The following is a 21,468-nucleotide window of genomic DNA, read 5'->3' on the forward strand; positions in this document are numbered from 1 at the left end:
GCGGAAGGCATAAAAAATGGTTTTATCACACACAAAAGTGAGCAGTGAGCAGTTGGAAGTTGATTAGGAAACTTAATATAAAAAAAGAAGAATCGTTCCCGGAACGAGCACACGGCCAGCAAGCACATGCACAGACTCACGGCGTGAATGCATGCATCCTCCGGAAAAAGTCGAAAGCGAAACTTTAAAGTTTATCTGCAAAAAAAGGAAACACATCGACAACGACGAGCAGGACGGAAGAAACGGAAAACTCCAAGTGTAGAATTCAATTGGAAAGTCGATCGTTTGGCAGAGAATGTCGACCTGCGACTGGAGAATAAAAAGGATTCCCCACTGCACCGAGGGAAGACGTCGCCAATTGCCATATTTTAACTTTCATTTCCACCTCAATGGTATGCAATAAGCAGCTTTGCGGATTGTGCCGGAGAGTTCGTGCTGCCGGCTTGGCGTACTCGCGAACATGCGAAGTTTTCAAGTCAGCAAGTCACTACATTCAATACCTAACGGCGCAGAGCTTTCCACCAAAACATGGGGGTCGGAAAAGTGTTAAGCAAATGAAAAATTCATACAGTTGCTCTAAGCTTGCTTAACATTAATTTACTTTCAAATATTGGTTTGATATTTTTGTGAAAAACACTTCTCTCGCCAAACTTGCGGAAAGTAGAGTGAGTTTTGTTGATAAGTTTGAATTCCCACATAAAGGCAATGTTTACCCAACATTAATCTGGAAATTATTCAATCACCTTTAATTTGTCATGTCATGCTCAATGGTTCCGTTGACCTTTTTCTAAAGATAAAAGAATTTTCCTATGCCCCTCTGTCCTCCTTTAAAGGCGACTTCGAACAGAGGAAGAACAAAGTAATGCTCAGTTGATTCATCTCCCATCCAAATGTCTCCCTCAGTGTACGCAAATTACGGTCTTACTCGCATTAGCAGCCCTCGTGCATTCGTTAATTCGAGACGTGTTTCGGCGTTTCTTTGGAAAATGATGATGGATAATTCGCTTTCCTCCTTGAACGAGATAAACCGTTTTGTTCCTCTGTAAAAGTGTCTTTGAATTCGAAGAAAGGAAAAGGCAAATTTTGCGTATTACATTCAGGACTCAGCTTCCACTGTGGGCTTTGCATTTTCCACAGTATGTTGATTTCGTCAATGGACATTTTCAAAAATTTCCTCTTTCAACTCAAGTACTTTTTCTTCGGCAGCAGGACACTCAAATGGATCCCATTTGTTATGAGCATGTTGATGAATGTTCGACCGACCTTTTCGCCGAAGTCAACCATGATGTTTTGTTTATTTTTGTCTCTTTCTCTTAATCATAATTGCTCATTACTTTATTTTTGCTCTACTGATGGCCGATTATCATTCGCATGAACGTTGGAGTCTGTAAGAATACTTCGTCGATTTCTGTCTTCTAGATCTTCTTCACCCGGGAATGAGTCGTTTATCCGTTAATAAATTATATTCCAGCCTGCATAGGTTGCTTAGGATCCCATTAGGATTATTAATTTTGCACTTCCCGAGCGCCTGTGTGATGGTAGGGCAATGAATTACAATCACATCAAGAGCTTGTTTAAGCGGCAAGTCCCAAGTGAGTATAAAAGCAGAGCCAAAAAAAAACAAAAAACGTGGTTGATCCTTGGCATTCCGTAGATTTGTGTGTTTCAATTCACTTGGATCATTATTAAGTTCATTAACATTCGAATATCGGAATCACCACGGGATGGAAGTCAGTTGCAAGGTATTGAGGCACGCTACAGTTAAGTCAGAATAATCTAATCGTGCTCAAGTGTATTTGTGATGAAATGAATCGGACAAGGAAGGGATGAAGATATCTTAATACATCTCAAGAATTTATGCAAATCGGAATGATAATAGTAATGGTTAGAGGGAAGGTTAATCACCAAATTGGTAAATTATATTGATACTTTTTTTAAGATTTCAACGGATAATCACAGTTGATATTTATAGAAACTTTAACAAGAATGAAGGAAGCCCTCTGGAAATAAAAGTGAGGATACTTCTTTAAATTTACAAAGTAAATTTTTAGACGTCGTTGCATTCAAATGCAAATAGATCGTTATGACATATTCAGTCACGAAAGTTTCCGGACATATTTTATTATTTTGGAATGATTTGGGATTATTTATGTTGCTTGTTGTCTGTAACGATTTCTGTTCATGGTTTTTATTCGTTGCTGACCATTGACATTTAAAATGCTATGAATTTTCCCTTTTACCAGCTTTTTTGAACATTTGTATCTCATTCAGCAGATTTGACAAACGTCTTGCAAGTTCGCTGAATAGTGACCAAGGTGTTTGAAATTGGTGCAAAACGTCATTTTTGCGAGAAACTAAAACAAGTAGTGTTGGGAAAATGAATTCCAATCCTTCGATCCGAATCCATTTGGAGATCCGGGTCTTCAAGCCCGAATCCAGATCCGTCATATCATACGTGCACATCTAACTTGCCTTGTTTTCATCTGATATGCTAAATTCATTGAACATTGACATTGATTTATGTATGAAAAACAGCGTATTTGAAAATTATTAACAAATTAGCTATTTCAGTTTTTATTTCATAGCAAGCCCAAGGTTTTTGAAACTGGTTCAACTAATCTTGGTCATGGCGTTTACAATTTACGTCAGTTTTGTAACCAATTTGTCAAGTGGACCTCTTGAAGTCACGAGATCAGTTTTGTTCGCCAAATTAGTCAGCTGGTCAAGTTAAATTCGTGCATTTCGCGACGATCTTCCGGACAGGTAAGCTGCAATGGCCAGATTAGGATTACCCGTGGTGCTTTTGCTGGCACTGGCCGTTTTCGGCGGTGCCCGCGCAACGAATGTTCCTGTTTTTGTTTGGGGAAAACCATCGTAAGTAAACACAGCAGTTCATCCGCCCCATGTTTTCGAAAGTTATCAGGTTTGGTTCTTCCTCACCAGTGTGACCTACGTTCCGGCCCTCAGCCGATACACGAGCACGGAATTCGAAGCGCTCGTCGAGGCCCAAATCGACGAGAACACTTTTACGGTCGTGTTCGCCGAAGATCGCCTCTCGACGGAGGACCTCAGTCAGTGCAAGCTGAAGACGCAAACATGCTTCAAGAATCTGCAGAAAATCGAACGCAAGTCGTACCTTCCGAGCGTCGAGGAACCGCTGAGCGTGTTGGAGGGCTCGAATGCTCGAACCGTCCTGTTGTTGTCAGACGGAACGCTCAGTGAGCCAATCGTACCGCGTGCTGGTGGAATTGTCGTCGTTGACCTCGGCTCGGGTGATTACGCGTCACATGATGCTGCAATCGATGCGCTGTACGCTCGGCTCCGCAATGCCTACGAGAACGTTCTTGCCATCTACACTGGCAAAACGGCGTCCTTCAGTGCGTCACGTCTGGTACGTAAAACTCGCCAGGCAGAGACCCCGGAACGCGAACCCAAGACGCTGTCGACGGAAGACTTCCTGATGTCCATCGAACAGTTCAGCTACGGCCCGGTCGATGCCGCCGAACTGACCGTCGTTGAGCTGGACAAAGCGGAGAAGATACCGGCCAACTCGAGCAACACCGCCGATGCACAAACCCTTCACATTCAGCTAAACGGTCCGAGCGCTAAGGTGGACCTGCACTTCATGGTTTCCCAAGGCTCGTGGGAGATTACGTCCGTGTCCTTCAACGACCAGCAGTACTACTTGCGCCATCGTGTGCACGTGAACCAGCACTTTTCGTACCGCTGCAACTCGTGGGAATACATGACGTTCGATCTGCAGAACAAAATCGTGTTCGAGGAGGTGCAGTTCCAGCCGTTCTGGCCGGCCGACGGGGAATCCAGCACCGTACCAATCAAGTTTGGTGACGCATGGCACTGCGTCGGCTTCACGACCGGGGGCATTCTTTCCGGACTGTTCCTGATTCTCATCTTCCTCATCATTGGCGCGTACGGCATCGCCTGGATGATGGATATCCGCACGATGGATCGCTTCGACGATCCGAAGGGCAAAACGATCATCGTCAACACCACCGAGTAGTGGGTGTGCACTTTGGTGTCCGGCCACAGCCTTCGTAGTTGCACAATAATTGAGCTTAGCGAGCCATTCACAATAAAATTATACACATTGGCAATTGAATTGAAATGAAATTTTTCTATTTTGCTAGTGTAACTTGAGCTAAAGATGATTTCGAATCACTAACCTTTTTATCATGCCTAGCCGACTAGGTATATTTATATGGTCAGGGCGTGTAGTTCGATAATGTAAAAAAAAAAACAATATTCTCAAAAACTAATCGTAGCTTGAGTTTTTCCTCCCAGCTACAAACAGACGGAACGGTATCGTTGGTTAATTTTGCTGTTGCTGGCGATGAATGTTTGTGAAGTTGATGGGTATGCTGCTGGTCTGTGTGTTTGGTCTCACAGCATGCGCGGGACGTGGGAAGGGGATGATTCTACAGTGCAATCTCACATTATCAGGCTTTAAATATGACTCACGCGCACTTGATGTCCTTTTGTCTCAGGATGTTAAGAATGGGGGACGTTGGGATCTTCACTAAGGCCTAAAGTGCGGGCAATACACCAGGACGGACGGCTTCAAACTTCATACAAGACTAGATGATGTGGTCAATGTCGTGGAATCCATCGCGGCAAGACTATGTTGTGCTCTTATGAGATTACAGAAATCAAATCGTCTGCGAATATGTGATCAGCGTCAATGTTTAGGGATTCCTTTGATTCACTACTCCTCTGAAGGAAATCAAACGAATTAATTGAAAATGTAACATTTTTAATCGGTCTTAAAAACGTTTTCGATGATATACGTTCATCGCCTCGAACCGTTAAGTTTGGAACTTTTACGCATGTGCTTTGTGCATGATCCCGCGAGTTATACTAATCTGTTGTTAAGCCTATTGCGCCTGCAGATAGGCTTGGAACAGCGCACCGCTATCAACAATTAGAATTAACACGTTGACTGTCAAGCGATTTTAGCACACTTTTTTAGAACAATCTTTTTTAATTTAATTTGTTCATAATATTTACTAAACCAACGATTTTTGAAGGCTAAACAAAAACTTAGCTTCACAAAGAGTTGATACAAAATATAACTATAATTTTTATGTTGCATTTTCATTTATTTATGCGTCAAAAACTTTTTAGAACTGAGTTTTGCTGTCAGCCACTTTTGGGTGACATGGCAGTCAACGTGTTAACACTCTGACGGCCGGCTACATCTATAGATGTAATGGATCCGTTTCAGTTTGCATCCGATCACATCATTTTGGTGTGCTGTCAACGCTGTCACCAGACAAGCACCACAGGCTACTGAATGTAAACAAATATCAAATGGAAAGTAAACAAATTCCACAGGGCGCGTTGCTGTTCGTTCGTAAATTCTAATAAAGATTGAAAAAGAATTATCAAACAGGGCGGCCAGATACGGAGGAACTAGTGCAAACGCGCCGGTCGGAAAGCGTTGTGACACCGTGAATTGTGCGGCCGTCAAAGTGTTAATTCTTTTTTCAATCGATCCTTTTAGTACATTATTGTATTTGGTACTTGTATAGTGTTGCTTTCAATGTTTCACTCGAACAAAATGTATATTTCATCAAATCATCGGAACAAACAACCTGTACTATACTGTACATAGTACATTGGTTGATTTTTCCTTGTTTTATATTATATTGTTTACTCCTTAATTGATCTATTTTTTTTTTGATGATTTTTCAGATATCAACAAACGAATATGGAAAAACGCTATTTCATGGTGTATAACTTTTTTATTTAATCATAACATTAACGGGTACATTCACGATGTGAAGGATATTTTTAAATGTTCTCGATAGAACCATCGTAGACAGTGAAAAAATTGTTTTCTCATTTTTGGCATACCACTACACTGGTTTAACACGTTGACTGCCAAGCGTTTTTAGCACACTTTCTTAGTACAATCTTTTATGATAAAATTTGTATGTAACATTTACTAATCCGACGATTTTCGAAGCCTAAACCAAAACTTAGATTCCTAAAGAATTTATTTTTAATATTACTATATTCGTTATGTTCCATTTTCATTTATTTATGGGACAAAAACTTTTTAGAACTAATGACAGCTGGCTATAAAAAATGATAGCCATGGCAGTCAACGTGTTAAGAAAGGAGAAAGGTCGTTGGAATATTGTTTTTAGCATGGGAAGAGCTAAAATAATAAAAAATAAATAAATAAGAGGTATAACAAATCGCTGCATACGCCGAACACTTGTAACGTTTCACGAACTCCCTTGTCGTCCTACACATCGAGGGAAAGTAAAAACAAGTCAAACATTTTGCGAGCGCAACAAATTTACGAATTCCTTGCAAGCTTACACAACACCGGAAATAAGGTTGATATCCGGTCCAATCTCACTTCCTAGACAAGGCGAACAGAATCAACTCCATCCATTGAAGAAATCCGCTGGTGCATATAGTATGCCACTACGCCAAGCGCAACGGCGCCAAACACTGCAAATGTGTACACTATCACCTGGAACGTCACATACAAGGAAGAAGATCCGACTTCTGCAGGCTGTTCGTTAACTGCGGACGTTGGGGCCACTACTGGGACCATGGTGTCTGTGGCAAGTCGAATAGAAAGCTCGGCCGATGGCTTCAGTAGACCGGTCGTAGAAGTCGTCGTCATCTTAGACGTGGTCCTCTCGGGTGTGGTTGTGCTAACGGTAGGAGAAGCAGTAGGCTTGGCCGTAGTAGTTGTCGAAAGACGGCTCTCCATCGAGGAGTCGTAGTCGTCGTAATCGTCGTAATATTCCTCGTCTGAATCTTGCTCCCCGTTGGCGAACAGTTCCGTGGATGAATCCTTTAAGTGTCCGTGCATATCGGCCTTTAGCTTGTACATTTTCATGTACTCTAGCACATGATTTAGGTAGGTAGCGTTCCAGCCGTTTCCTTGAATCTCCAGAACTTGTAGATTCGGCAGATACTCCCGCTGTTTGAGGAAGTTGATCGTGTCTATGTTACTGAACGCCACGATTAGCGATTGTAGGTCAAAGAGGTCTGAGAACATGCTGAAATCGAGCTCTTTGAGGTTGTTGTACGAAAGATCCAGCAGCTTCAGCTCGAACATGTTGGTGAACGTTTCATTGGTGATCGTGATGTTGGTGTGGCTTAGGAGTAGCTCTTCCAATCTTCGCAGGCGGTTGAACACACTGTTGGACTGTAGTGGATTGTTGCTTAGGATGAGTTTTTTCAGGTTGATCATTCGCGAGATAGGACTAGCGTCAGTGAGATTATTTTCAGTGAGATGCAGAGTGTGCAGTTTCGAACCCGTTCCTGAAAGTTTGCTGATACGGTTATGTTCGGCCTGCACCAGCGTGATATGATCGTTCAAATACAGGGCCCAACTGGCGGATTTTATCTTGTTAACATATTGTTTTCATGTTGTTAGTTAATTTTTTTGATGGATAACCCTGCTGGCAGCGGTAACTCAAAATTCCGTGTCACGTCTACGTCTCTCCCGTCTCCACCCGTTTCCACCCCTCATTGGCCCATACTTTTCAAACGATGTGCAACACCGTTGATACACTCAGCAGGCCATCCTACTCCCACCTTCGACCCCGGATTTTCGTACTCGCTCTTTTGGGACTTAGTCAATTTTTCAAACCGTTTTCATTTTTGCAAAACTTAAATAAATAACGTCGATTTGATCAATGATCAATCAATTTGTCAAATTCTAAACGTATTTGTAAGACTAAACAGATTAAAAAAGTTAAAAAACATGTCCATAATGCACTTGAAATAATTTCAGCACATTTTACAACGGAAATAAACATAGAAAAGAGATTATGCGTTTGATTCCATCATTTAAATATGATTTACGTCCATGTATTTGAAAATAACAATGAAAATCAAATTCACACTCCGACCAGATTTACGATCACTCAATGCAAAGCCAAACAGCCTACACTATTATGGGATTTGGTTGTCCCATGGACAAAGTTTATTGTGGGTGGATAAATTATTTTTATCACCGATTTTTTATGCAATTGTTGAATAGGTGAAACCTCAACCGCGTACAAAAATACATTATCTAATTTTAAAAAAATTATGACAGATAAACATTCGTCAGACGCTATTTTTGTTCAACGATCACACTTATTTTTGGCCACCATAGTCTCAAACCCACGCTCACAGTCAAGCTGTCAGGGGAGCGTTCAGTGATGGCAGCCGCCGGGACCGCTTGGTGCGCGTCGAGCGCAGTGATAAAAAAGTGCGTAAAATAATGATGTTTTCAGTGTTATTTAGTGAACTTTACAAATAAGACTGAAGAAATTGTGCATGTGTTTCGTTTACGGCTCATATTCAGCCCAAAAATGGAAGTTGTAGTGTTGTTTACATCGCTACTCTTCCGCATGGAGAGGTACTGCTGCTGGCGGCGTCCGATCCGATCTCGCAGAATTCATCGATGGAAAACAAAACAAGATAAGTATTTCATCAATTATTGCGTATCAACATCAATAATAATTTAATTCCTCTCAATTTTCATTTCTAGAGCATCTTCCGTCGGAAGTTTGTTTTGGATCCCGATCCCGCTGCTCGGATGTGCATCAGAAGATCTTTTCGACATTGATATTCCCTAGTGTGCAAGTGTGGTGTGTAGGGTAGTGATATTCAGTGAAATTTATCATTAAAAATAGTCTTAAGCAGTGTCGTTAACGTATGATAATCCTAAATAAATATATAATGATAAAAATATTACGGAACTGGCGGACTTATGTTTTTATGATGACCATCACTATACAGGGTACTCGGGGGCCGCCATTACTGACCCATGCGCATGCGCAAATTGCCCACGAGGGTATCTCAGACCCGCGCATTTCACTGTCACAATGCGCGGCAAATGCGCGCTAAATGCGCGGGGTTTACAACATTTTTACGCGTCGCGTGACATTTTCTGCCTCCAGGGAACAAGACAAAGTGTTGCACCAAAAAAGGGGGTGGGGTGCAACATTCAATCGGTTATTTTGTGGTAGTGTTAGTGTCAAACAGGGGGTTATGGAGGTGTGCGTGTTATTTCACCATATTGGCATGCACACATTTATATAATGCGTTTCGGATATCAAATGAGAAAACAGTGTTGTGTTCTGCGCAATCCGTCGACGCGGAAATTTCTATTCTTTATTAAATTCGAACTCTACTTCTACACTCTGCTCTCCCGGAACATTATGGGCGGCTTCTTCCTCCGGTGTTAATTCTGTTGAACGAAACAAACAAAGAAAAGGAATTAACGAATCGCTGTTTTAACGGTCATGATGTTGCTCTATCACACTGTTTACTTACCGATTCCAAGATCCTTCCAAACGATCAAACTTCTCATCCGTTTTACGGACCAGATCGTCCATGAGCTGACGCCGTCGCGGACTTGTTGATGGATGCACTTTTTCTTCTTTAAGTTTCCCATTGGGCACCATGAACTTTGGAAAAACACTTCACACTTTTCAACACGCCTGTTCTGGCGCTAGTTGTTTTGAAGACTGAAAACTTCACCGCGTCGCGATTGACAGTCGGTGCGTGATGGCATTCATACAAACGCCCTTTTTTATTCTGTACATGATTGACCGGCATGAAGTGCACCAACACACTCATGGGTTACTGTGCAGTATGGGAATGCTACACAATCGGTTCCGCTATTGCAATGTGTCAGACTGAAAGGGAAAATGTGAAAGGGCAGATGTGACTTCCTCCCTAGCACACCGGTTCATCATTAGAACGAGTGGGAAGACAAAGTGTGCAAGAGAAAGCTGACAGTACTGGACTTAAGGGGGTTGGAATGTGGGGAAACGGGGCAATGTTGCATGTCACCGTCAGCTGGGGGTAGTCAGCGAGTTGTTGTGCAACAACACGTGTGACGCCTTTAGAGAAGGAAATTCGAACGCAGTCAACTGGTTGTGAGACAGATCGAGTCGGGCCAATTCAATGATATTGTTGAAAATGCCAGCTGGTAAAACGTTGCTTATGAGGTTCTGTGCCAAGTTAATCATTGTAAGCGCAGGAGAGGATGCGAACAGATTTTCCGGCAGTTGCGTGAGTTGGTTGTCCGTTAAGTTGAGATGGGTGAGATTCTTCAGGCCATTAAATGCGTTCGGGCCGATGGTAGTGAGCTCACTGGAGACGATGAAAAGGACCTCTAGTGCGTCCACTCCGTGGAACGTATTGTCCTCTAGTGTGCTAATATTGGTATGGTGGATGACGACTTTCTTTAGATTAGGTGTTTTATCGAACGCTCCCGGTTCAATGTTGCACTGCTCTCCTTGATAGATTTCCAGATCGATCAGGTTCGGGAAAGAACCGAAAGTTTCAGCTGTTATCTTATTGTCGTAGAAGTGTAGGATCGAAACATGGGTTATTTCATTTTCCAGTTCATCCATCCGACAACTTTCGTCGGTTTTCAGTGCATCGTTGGTGGGCATAAGTATACGACAGTACTTCAATCGGCACCTGCACAGAGAGGCATCCATTTTGCAGTCGCCAAGAGCGAGGAGGATCAAGCCCACCAAAACACTGTGAGCAAACAAGTTAGTATTAGAACGCACTGTTACATGAAAAAGCGATCCCGATGATCACTATTTACTTACCCAATGGGTCCCATTGTGAATCTGCTGAAAGAACCGTACTACTCGAAGGAAACTAATGCGATCCAGTATCCGATCACCATGTAGGATCGCTCCAGCAGTCATAAATAGATGGGTGTGCGTTCGTTATCACTATGCCACGTTACGTTAGTTGGATTACTTTGCATACGGCAGAGTGCAATGGTTCGTCGCCCAAGTTTTGATGCTGTTGGACACCTTCTCCGCTTGCAACGGATTCTGTATCAAGCAAATAAATACATTTTTATACTTCTTTATCTGACCAGCTAACGATAATTTCTTTGCTTCAAACGATATCGTCCTATAGAGTGCGTATGATGTCATGCACGTTAGTTGTTAATGGATAATTTGTTTCTTTTCTTTGAAAACAGTTTGTCAAAAATTTCGTTTTAATTAAGTTTTCAGGATGCTTACCATGGCCAGGCTACTTTATAGTAGAGCACTCACAACACAGTCTTCTATCTTGCTTTACGACTCTCCAACCCGATATTTGAGCAGTTGAAGTTGGAAACTATTTTTATTATTATTATTATTTTCCGGTTAAAGATTTTAGATTAAATTAAATCATTCTACTTAAATTGATACATAAAATAAACGTTCAATGTATGGTAGAGTCCGTGATAATACGCACTACAGCCGAATAGTTTGTTTATTTTGATCTGTCAAAATTCACCCTGTTTTCGCTCCCATTTTCGTGGTCCATCTACAGAGTGAAAAATATTTTCGGCTCTCACAGTCGCGAAAACATGAGTGCAGAAAAACGTTTTTCATCTCACGTGGCCGTCAGGTTATCGATATTTTATGTTATACGTTCTACCGCTTAATTGATCTATTTTTCGTGATTTTTCTTAGTGTATAAAACTTCATTTACTCATAACATTAACGTGTGCATAAACGAAGCGAAGCATAACGCTGCGTAAAGTTTCACAAACTGCCTTATCGTCCTACACTTCGAGGGAAAGCCAAAACAAGTCAAACATGTTTACGACTTCCTGGCTAGTTTACACAACACTGGAAATAAGGTTGATATCCGGTCTAACCTCACTTCCTAGATCAGGCGAACAGAATCAACTCCATCCATTGAAGAAATCCGACGAACGTCCAAGCGTCGCTGGTGCATATAGTATGCCACTACGCCAAGGGTAACGACTCCAAACACTGCAAATGTGTACACTATCACCTGGAACGTCACATACAAGGAAGAAGAACCGACTTCTGCGAGCTGCTCGTTAACTGCGGACGTTGGGGCCACTACTGGGACCATGGTGCCTGTGGCAAGTCTGACGGAAGGCTCGGCCGATGGCTTCGGTAGACCGGTCGTAGAAGTCGTCCTCATCTCAGACGTGGTCCTGGTCTTGGGCGTGGTTGTGCTAACGGTAGAAGAAGGAGTAGGCTTGACCGTAGTAGTTGTGGTAGATGAAGGATAAATTTCAGCAAACTGTCGCTCCAAAGGTACCGAAGGAAGGCTCTCCATCGCGGAGTCGTAGTCGTCGTAATATAACTCCTCTGAATCCCCGTTGGCGAACAGTTCCATGCATGAGCCCTTTAAGTCTCCGTCCATAATGACCTTTAGCTTGAACGCTTTCATGTACTCTAGCTCAAGACTTAGGTGGTTAGCGTTCCATCCGTTTCCACACATCTCTAGAACGCGCAGATTCGGCAGATACTCGCGCTGTTCGAGGAAGTTCATCTTGTCTATGTTATTGAACGCCACGATTAGCGTTTGTAGCTCGACGAGGCCTGAGAACATGCTGAAATCGAGCTCTTTGAGGTTGTTGTACGAAAGATCCAGCAGCATCAGCTCGACCATGTTGGCGAACGTTTCATTGGTGATCGTGATGTTGGTGTGGCTTAGGAGTAGCTGTTCCAATCTTCGCAGGCTGTTGAACACACTGTTGGGCTGTAGTGGATTGTTGCTTAGGGTGAGCTTGCTAAGGTTGATCATTCGCGAGATAGGACTAGCGTCAGAGAGATTATTTTCAGTGAGATGCAGAGTGTGCAGTTTCGAACCCGTTCCTGAAAGTTTGCTGATACGGTTATGTTCGGCCTGCACCAGCGTGAAATGATCGTTCAAATACAGGGTAGTCAGCGAGTTGTTGTGCAACAACACGTGTGACGCCTTTAGAGAAGGAAATTTGAACGCAGTCAACTGGTTGTGAGACAGGTCGAGTCGGGCCAGTTCAATGATATTGTTGAAAATGCCAGCTGGCAGAACGTTGCTTAGCAGGTTGTGTGCCAAGTTAACCATTGTAAGCGCTGAAGAGGATGCGAACAGATTTTCCGGTAGTTGTGTGAGTTGGTTGCCCATTAAGGTGAGATGGGTAAGGTTCTTCAGGCCATTAAATGCGTTCGGGCTGATGGTAGTGAGCTTGCTGGAGATAATAACCAGCATCTCCAGTGCGTCCAGTTCGCGGAAAGTGTTGTCCTCCAGCGTGCTAATATTGTTATAGCGGATGATGACTTCTCTTAGGTTAGGTGTTTTCTCGAACGCTCCCGGTTCAATGTTGCTTAGCTTTCCTTCGTTGATTTCCAGATCGGTTAGTTTCGGGAAGGAACCGAAAGTTTCACCTGTCAGCTTATTGTCGTAGAAGCGTATGATTATCAGATTGGTTATTTCATTTTTCTCCATCGGGCAACTTGATTCGGCGGTTTGCAGTGCATCGTTCGTGGGATTAATCATAAGACAGTTCGTCGGTTGGCACCTGCATCTCATGGCATCTGCCATTTTCCAGTCACCAAGAGCGAGTAGGGTCAAGCCCATCAAAGCACTATTAGAAAAGTTATTATTAGAGCACACTGTCAGATGAAAACGCGATCACGGTGAGCATTCGCTACTTACCCTATGGCGATAGGTCTCATTTCAAATTCGCTCAAAGAACCGTATTGGGTCACTGTTCGAAGGAAACTAATGCGATCCCAAATCCGATCGGCATATAGGATCGCTCCACCAGGCATAGGGATGTGTATGCGTTCGTTATCACCATACTGTGTATGTACTCTAGAGGCCGAGCCATTACGTTACTTGAATTACTTCGCATACGTCAGTGTGCACTGGTTCATCGCCCAAGTTTTGATGGTGTTGGACACCTTCTCCGCTTGCAAAGGATTCTGTATCAAGCAAATCAATACATTTTTATACTTCATTATCTCTGCAAAATATCATGTAGCAGATCATAAACAGATTTGTTTTGCTTGTCTATGCTAACTCATGAGCACCATGCATGTTTGTAGATTTCTATCTTGATTTCAGAGTACATGTCGTAGTACAGTACCCAGAAACCTCGACTTTATTACAATTTTATGAGTCATGGCGTGTATTTTCACAAAATAAGACATCTTCTCTTCTATAAAAATCCATCAAATGTCTATGCCTTCATAAAGAACTAAGAGACTGAGGCTCCAGCTAACGATAAATTCTTTGCTTCAAACGATATCGTTCTTAGAGTGCATATGTGCCTTCATCAGCTACTATTGGATAGTTTGTTTCTTGTCTTTGAAAACAGTTTAACAATAATTATTATTTTCAAATTCGTTCGAATTGATTCAATCTATGTGGTTATTTTTTAAACTCTTGTGCGAAATGGACCAAACTCGATTTCCTTTGACGGCTCAATTTTGATAAAAATCTTTTAAATGCCTTTCTTCTACCGACAGAAGACCATTGAGTATAGACGACCATATGATGAAACATCTTTTCCAATCGTGCAATTGTTTATCAGAGCATTGTGAATTGTTTGTGTGGAACTTTTTCGTTTGTTCATTATACGTAACCCGCGGGTTATGCTAATCTATTCTTACGACGATTGCACCTGCAGGTATGCTTGATACAGCACATTTTCGAGAAGGAAGTAAACTTAAGCAACAAGAATTTAATCCCTTTTTTATCTATCCTTTTACTATATTATACATAGTACATTGTACTATAATTTATATAGTACATTGGTTGATTGTTTCACCATACTACGAGCACAAACACCTATAAGATATTAAAATCATCGTTGTTTTGTGTAATACTTTTTACCGCTTAACTGTTCTATTTTCTGAGATTTTTCGGATAACAACAAACGAACTTTTTAAAAAAAGCTATTTAATAGTGCATGACATTTTATTCAATCATAACATTAACGAATACATTCACGATGCGAAGGATGTTTTTAAATTTTTTTGATAAGACCATCGGAAACAGTAAAAGAATAAACTTTCTTATTTTCTTCATACCACTACTCTGATATACCACTATTATAAAGTCTTCGGAATATTGTTTTTAGCACGGGAAGGGGTATCCCTTATCGTCCGACACATCGAGGGAAATTCAAAATAAGTCAAACATTTTGCGAGCGCAACAAACTAACCACTTTCTTGCAAGCTTACACAACACTGGAAATAAGGTTGATATCCGGTCCAATCTCACTTCCTAGACAAGGCGAACAGAATCAACTCCTTCCATTGAAGAAATCCGACGAACGTCCAAACGTCGCTGGTGCTTATAGTATGCCACTACGCCGAGCGCAACGACTCCAAACACTGCAAATGTGTACACTATCACCTGGAACGTCACATACAAGGAAGAAGAACCTACTTCTGGGGGCTGCTCGTTGGCTGCGGACGACGGGGCCACTACTGGGACCATGGTGTCTGTGGCAAGTCGAACGGAAGGCTCGGCCGATGGCTTCGGTAGACCGGTCGTAGAAGTCGTGGGCATCTTAGACGAGGTCCTCTCGGGCGTGGTTGTGCTAACGGTAGGAGAAGCAGTAGGCTTGGCCGTAGTAGTTGTGGTAGATGAAGGATAAAATTCAGCAAACTGTCGCTCCAAAGGTACCGAAGGAAGGCTTTCCATCGAGGAGTCGTAGCCGTCCGCATGTGCCTTCTTAGGAGCCTGCTCCCCGTTGGAGCACAGTTCCATTAATGTGCCCTTTAAGTGTCCATGCAGATCGGCCTGAAGCCTGTTCAATTCCATGTACTCTAGCACATGACTTAGATAGGTAGCGTTCCAGCCATTTCCACAAATCTCCAGAACTCGCAGTTTTGGCAGATACTCGCGCTGTTCGAGGAAGTTGATCTTGTCTATGTTATTGAACGCCACGATTAGCACATGTAGCTCAATGAGGTCTGAGAACATGCTGAAATCGAGCTCTTTGAGGTTGTTGTACGAAAGATCCAGCAGCTTCAGCTCGACCATGTTGGCGAACGTTTCATTGGTGATCGTGATGTTAGTGTGGCTTAGGAGTAGCTGTTCCAATCTTCGCAGGCTGTTGAACACACTGTTGGGCTGTAGTGGATTGTTGCTCAGGAAGAGCTTTTTCAAGTTGATCATTCGCGAGATAAGACTAGCGTCAGAGAGATTATTTTCAGTGAGATGCAGAGTGTGCAGTTTCGAACCCGTTCCTGAAAGTTTGCTGATACGGTTATGGTCGGCTTCCACCAGGTGGAAATGATCGTTCAAATACAGGCTAGTCAGCAAGTTGTACTGCAGCAACACATGTGCTGCCTTTAGAGAAGGAAATTCGAACGTAGTCAACTGGTTTTGAGACAGGTCGAGTCGGGCCAGTTCAATAATATTGTTGAAAATGCCAGCTGGCAAAACGTTTCTTAGCAGGTTGTGTGCCAAGCTGATCTTTGTAAGCGCTGGAGAGTAAGCAAACAAATTTTCCGGCAGTTGCGTGAGTTTGTTGCCCATCAAGTTGAGATAGGTAAGGTTCTTCAGGCCATTAAATGCGTTTGGGCCGATGGTAGTGAGGTCACTGAAGACAATGAACAGCATCTCCATCGCGTCCAGTCCACGGAAGGTATTGTCCTGCAGTGTGTTGATCTTGTTATAGCGGATGATAAGTCTCGTTAGATTAGGTGTTGTCTCGAACGCTCCCGGTTCAATTTTGATCAAATTTCCATGGTTGATTTCCAGAGAGGTCAGGTTCGGGAAGGAACCGAAAGATCCAGTTGTCAGCTTATTGTCGTAGAAGCTTACGATCATCAGATTATTTTTGCTATGTTTCTCCATCGCACAAATTGATTCGGCGTTTTCCAGTGCATCGTTTGTAGGATTAACCATAAGGCAGCTCGTCGGATGGCACGTGCACAGAGCGGCATCTGCCTTTATCCACTTACCAAGAGAGAGTAGGGTCAAGCCCACCAAAGCACTGTTAGCAAACAGGTTAGTATTAGAGCGCACTGTAAACGCGTTGACGATGAACACTCGCTACTTACCCTATGGCGAGAGGTCTCATTTTGAATCCGCTCAAAGAACCGTACTGGGTCACTGTTCGAAGGAAACTAATGCGATCTAAAATCCGATCGTCATATAGGATCGCTTTAGCAGGCGTAGGAAAAATAAGTGTGCGTTCATTATCACCATGCCATGTATGCACTCTAGCGGTTGAGCCATTACGTTACTTGGATTACTTTGCCTGTAGCAGATCATAAATAGATTTGTTTTGCTTGTCTATGCATGAGCACCATGAATGTTTGTCGATTTCTATTTTGATTTCAGCGTACATGTCGTTGTACAGTACTAAGAAAGCTCAGTTTTATCAGAATTCTTAGAAAATAGACTTAGAGAAATTAGACATCTTCTCTCCTCTAGATTTCAAAGCCTTCTTGCAGAACGTACTGAAATATTGAGCTTCGTTTTTTTTCTTTGCTTCGATAACCGATTCAAACGATATCGTTCTTAAAGTGCATATGGTGTCATGGCCTTCGTTAGCTGTTAGTGGAACATTTGATTCTTGTTTTTGGAAACAGTTTATTTAAAATTATTGCTTTCGAATTCGTTCAAATTGATTCAATCCTTGTGACGTTTTTTTAAACCCCTGTACGAAGTGGAACAACGTCGATTTTAATCGACCGTTAAGCAGAGATTAAATCAGCTACCCCGGGAGAAAGTAGCGAACTTATATTAATTTGTATCGGGTTTATTTGCATCAATTTCAAATATCAGAAACGCGCGACAGGAGGGAGGTCCGCGACAGCCGAGTGGTAGGGCTGGTTAGAAAAATCGGCCCATGAGCGCCGGGGCTCACCACCTCGACGGCGTGGGTTCGAATCCCAACCAAAACCAGACCCTCCCCTGTACGAGAGGGCTGACTATCCACGTACTCAAAGGGAAAAAGTTTCGTGGCAGGCATGGCCAATAAGGTCGTTACGCCAAGAAGAAGAACACTGGTATTACCGGTACCGAAGTGGGATGACTACTTGTCGCTGTGATCGAGTAACACTGCTCGAGATGTCGCGGGGTGGAGACGGTGCGGGTTGTGTCGATGTGTGCTGTGGAGTTGGTGTTGGCTGTGGTGTAGACGACTTTTTTTCTTTACTACAGGGGAATTTTCGAAAGATACGGGTCCGACTCCGCATGCCGAATTTTTACCGACTAAACCACCTGTTGTGCGCTACCAGTGTCACCACTGTTCAGTATCGCGAGGCTTTTGGTCAGTTGATGTGGTATGGCTTCGTTCTGAAGCTTTAACGCTGAATAGCACTTGCTTAGCTTTCGATAAGCCCTTGCGCTGAGGAAGTGGCCGACCAATGTCGAGCCTCCCGTGATGCAGCCTCGGCTGATGGCCATATGTTCCAGCTGGCACCAAGAGGATGGCGTTCCCTATGCTAGCGGTCCAACGTCGTGGTCTCTGAGTCGTTGTTAGAGGGTTACGGCTTGCCCCATTAACTATTGCTGCTGTTGTCGCTGTTACTATCAGCCTGTCCCTTGCAAAATGGGCACGCTCTTGTTTCCACTCTCTTTGTAGGATTGTCGTTATTCGGCGTACCTCATCACTTACACGGCTCCAATCCGACGCAGTCCGGAGTTGGAATGAAGAGCTCATGCCACATAGGATGTCTCGGAAGAATCCATAGGATGTCTCGGAAGCACACCGATGGAAGCTGACGCCCCATTCCTCTGATTCAGCCATGCAGCTGCGTAGGGCTCAGTATTTCGCCAGGTCCCTGCAGTGGATGGTAGCAGCAGCTCAACGCCCTCTGCTAGCTCTACCGAGAGCAGGCCATAGTACATCATGTTCCACAGGGTGGGACCGAGACTCGATCCTTGTGGAACACCCGCTCTAAGTCACCTCGACGGCGGAATTTAGCTGGTGTCATACACCAACAAACGTCGCTCATCAAGTTGGCAAGCATCGTTTATAGGTAAAGGGAGACTTCATCCCCTGTGCCGCTGTAGCAGTCTCGCGCCAACTTGCGGTGTGGAAGGCGTTACGGTGGTGCTCAGCAGCTAACCGTCTCTCACCTGGGTCCACGGTGGAGAGGCTGCGCTCGCTAGCAGCCTATCATTCCACGCGCAGCCAGCCTAAGCTAGTCTACCAAAAAGCGGTTGACCTCACCTGGAAGGCTGGCACGTAGTTCCGTTGCATGGTCACGTCGCATGCCCGAGTGAGGCCGGCAACCAACGCCTCTGGAGAGTCCGCGAGCGCAGAAAATCCGGAACGATTAAGCGCCTCCTGATATTTAGATCGTCTTCCTGCTGATTGTAGACTGCGTCGGCCGTCAAGCTGTGCTCGTCCATCGCCACGACGAGGGTGCTGGTCCTGTTGGGCCAAGGTGAATGTTACGTACTGGTGGTCCCTTTTGACACATCAATCACACTGGTCCGGGGAACCCTGTTCGCTGTGAAGGTGGGTGTACTGCCACGGTTCAGCATGACCATGTGCCGACGCTCTGTCATCTCTAATAGCTCCTATCCCCTTGGTTTCGAGCGAGAGCTCCCAGAAGCCGTATGCCAGACGTTGAAGGTGTTGAAGTGCGGCGATCACCAACCGCAGGAAATCTACTTCGTTCCCGATAGGCGTCTATTGGTTGATTGTTCCATCATACTATGAGCACAAGCACCTGTACAATAGGTTTCACGAGATCAAAATCATCGTTGTTTTATATTTTAAGTTTTACCTCTTAATTGTTCTATTTACGGTAACTTTTCGGATAACAACAAACGGACTTGGAAAAACCACTATTTGATAGTGTATAACCTATTATTTAATCATCACATTAACGGATACATTCACGATGCAAAGGTTATTTTTAAATGTTCTCGATAGGACCATCGGAGACAGTTGATAAACAAACTTTCTCATTTTCGGCATATTACTACACTGGTTTGGCAAAGGGGGAAGGTCTTTGGAGTATTGTTTTTAGCACGGGAAGGGGTATAACAAATTGCCGAACACTTGTTACAAATAACATGCCAATCACTTATAACGTTTCACGAACTCCCTTATCGCCCGACACTTCGAAGGAAAGTCATATTAAGTCAAACATTTTGCGAGCGCAACAAATTTACAACTTCCTTGCTAGTTTACACAACACTGCAAATAAGGTTGATATCCGGTCCAACCTCACTTCCTAGATCAGGCGAACAGAATCAACTCCATCCATTGAAGAAATCCGACGAACGTCCAAGCGTCGCTGGTGCATATAGTATGCCACTACGCCGAGCGCAACGGCGCCAAACACTGCAAATGTGTACACTATCACTTGGAACGTCACATACAAAGAAGAAGATCCGACTTCTGCGGACTGCTCGTTAACTGCGGACGTTGGGGCTACTACTGGGACCATGGTGTCTGTGGCAAGTCGAATAGAAGGCTCGGCCGATGGCTTCGGTAGACCGGTCGTAGAAGTCGTGGGCATCTTAGACGAGGTCCTCTCGGGCGTGGTTGTGCTAACGGTAGAAGAAGCAGTAGACTTGGCCGTAGTAGTTGTGGTAGATGATGGTGGATAAAATTCAGCAAACTGTTGCTCCAAAGGTATCGAAGGACGGCTCTCCATCGAGGAGTCGTAGTCGTCGTAATCGTCGTAATATTCCTCGTTTGAATCTTGCTCCCCGTTGGCGAACAGTTCCGTGGATGAATCCTTTAAGTGTCCGTGCTTATCGGCCTTTAGCTTGTACATTTTCATGTACTCTAGCACATGACTTAGATAGGTAGCGTTCCAACCGTTTTCTTGAATCTCCAGAACTTGTAGATTCGGCAGATACTGGCGCTGTTCGAGGAAGTTGATTTTGTCTATGTTATTGAACGCCACGATTAGCGTTTGTAGCTCGACGAGGTCGGAGAACATGCTGAAATCGAGCTCTTTGAGGTTGTTGTACGAAAGATCCAGCAGCTTCAGCTCGAACATGTTGGTGAACGTTTTATTCGTGATCGTGATGTTGGTGTGGCTAAGGAGTAGCTGTTCCAATCTTCGCAGGCTGTTGAACACACTGTTGGGCTGTAGTGGATTGTTGCTCAGGGTGAGCTTGGTCAGGTTGGTCATTCGCGAGATGGGACTAGCGTCAGAGAGATTATTTTTAGTGAGATGCAGAGTGTGCAGTTTCGCAGCCGTTCCGGCTAGTTTGCTGATACGATTATGGTCGGCTTCCACCATCGTGAAGTGATCGTTTAGATACAGGCTAATCAGTGAGTTATTTTGCAACAACACGTGTGATGCCTTTAGGGTAGGAAATTCGAACGCAGTCAAATGGTTGTGAGACAGGTCGAGTTGGGCCAGTTCAATGATATTGTTGAAAATGCCAGCTGGCAGAACGTTGCTTAGCAGGTTGTGTGCCAAGCTGATCTTTGTAAGCGCTGGAGAGGATGCGAACAGATTTTCCGGCAGTTGCGTGAGTTGATTGCCTATCAGTGTGAGGTGGGTAAGGTTCTTCAGGCCATTAAATGCGTTCGAACCGATGGTAGTGAGTTTGCTGGAGACGATGAACAGGATCTCTAGTGCGTCCAGTCCGCGGAAGGTATTGTCCTCCAGTGTGCTAATATTGTTATAGCGGATGTTGAGTTTCGTTAGATTAGGTGTTTTCTCGAACGCTCCCGGTTCAATGTTGCTCAACTTTCCTTGGTGGATTTCCAGA

At 43.8% G+C, this 21,468-nt stretch overlaps 2 protein-coding genes across 2 annotated transcripts; one reads left to right on the forward strand and one right to left on the reverse strand.

The window, feature by feature from the left end:
- The first annotated feature begins 2,682 nt into the window (after positions 1 to 2,682).
- LOC131287136 (V-type proton ATPase subunit S1) lies at positions 2,683 to 4,107 on the forward strand. Its single transcript, XM_058316155.1, has 2 exons — positions 2,683 to 2,874; positions 2,944 to 4,107. The coding sequence occupies exons 1-2, from the start codon at positions 2,774 to 2,776 to the stop codon at positions 4,019 to 4,021; spliced, it is 1,179 nt and encodes a 392-aa protein (XP_058172138.1). The 5' UTR covers positions 2,683 to 2,773; the 3' UTR covers positions 4,022 to 4,107.
- A 2,284-nt stretch (positions 4,108 to 6,391) lies between these two features.
- LOC131284106 (leucine-rich repeat-containing protein 15-like) lies at positions 6,392 to 10,624 on the reverse strand. The gene is given in 3 exon segments (XM_058312961.1): positions 6,392 to 7,379; positions 9,838 to 10,473; positions 10,611 to 10,624. Coding segments are annotated over 3 exon segments (1,638 nt in total).
- Positions 10,625 to 21,468: the final 10,844 nt, after the last annotated feature.

The sequence above is a fragment of the Anopheles ziemanni genome, chromosome 3 (genome assembly GCF_943734765.1).
Source record: "Anopheles ziemanni chromosome 3, idAnoZiCoDA_A2_x.2, whole genome shotgun sequence".
Lineage (NCBI taxonomy): Eukaryota > Metazoa > Arthropoda > Insecta > Diptera > Culicidae > Anopheles > Anopheles ziemanni.

Excerpts from the sequence above, each read along its gene's own strand:
- LOC131287136 (XM_058316155.1), top strand. The coding sequence starts at position 2,774 with ATGGCCAGATTAGGATTACCCGTGGTGCTTTTGCTGGCACTGGCCGTT. Across the intron at positions 2,875-2,943 it reads TTTGTTTGGGGAAAACCATC|TGTGACCTACGTTCCGGCCC; the intron begins GTAAGTAAACAC and ends CTTCCTCACCAG.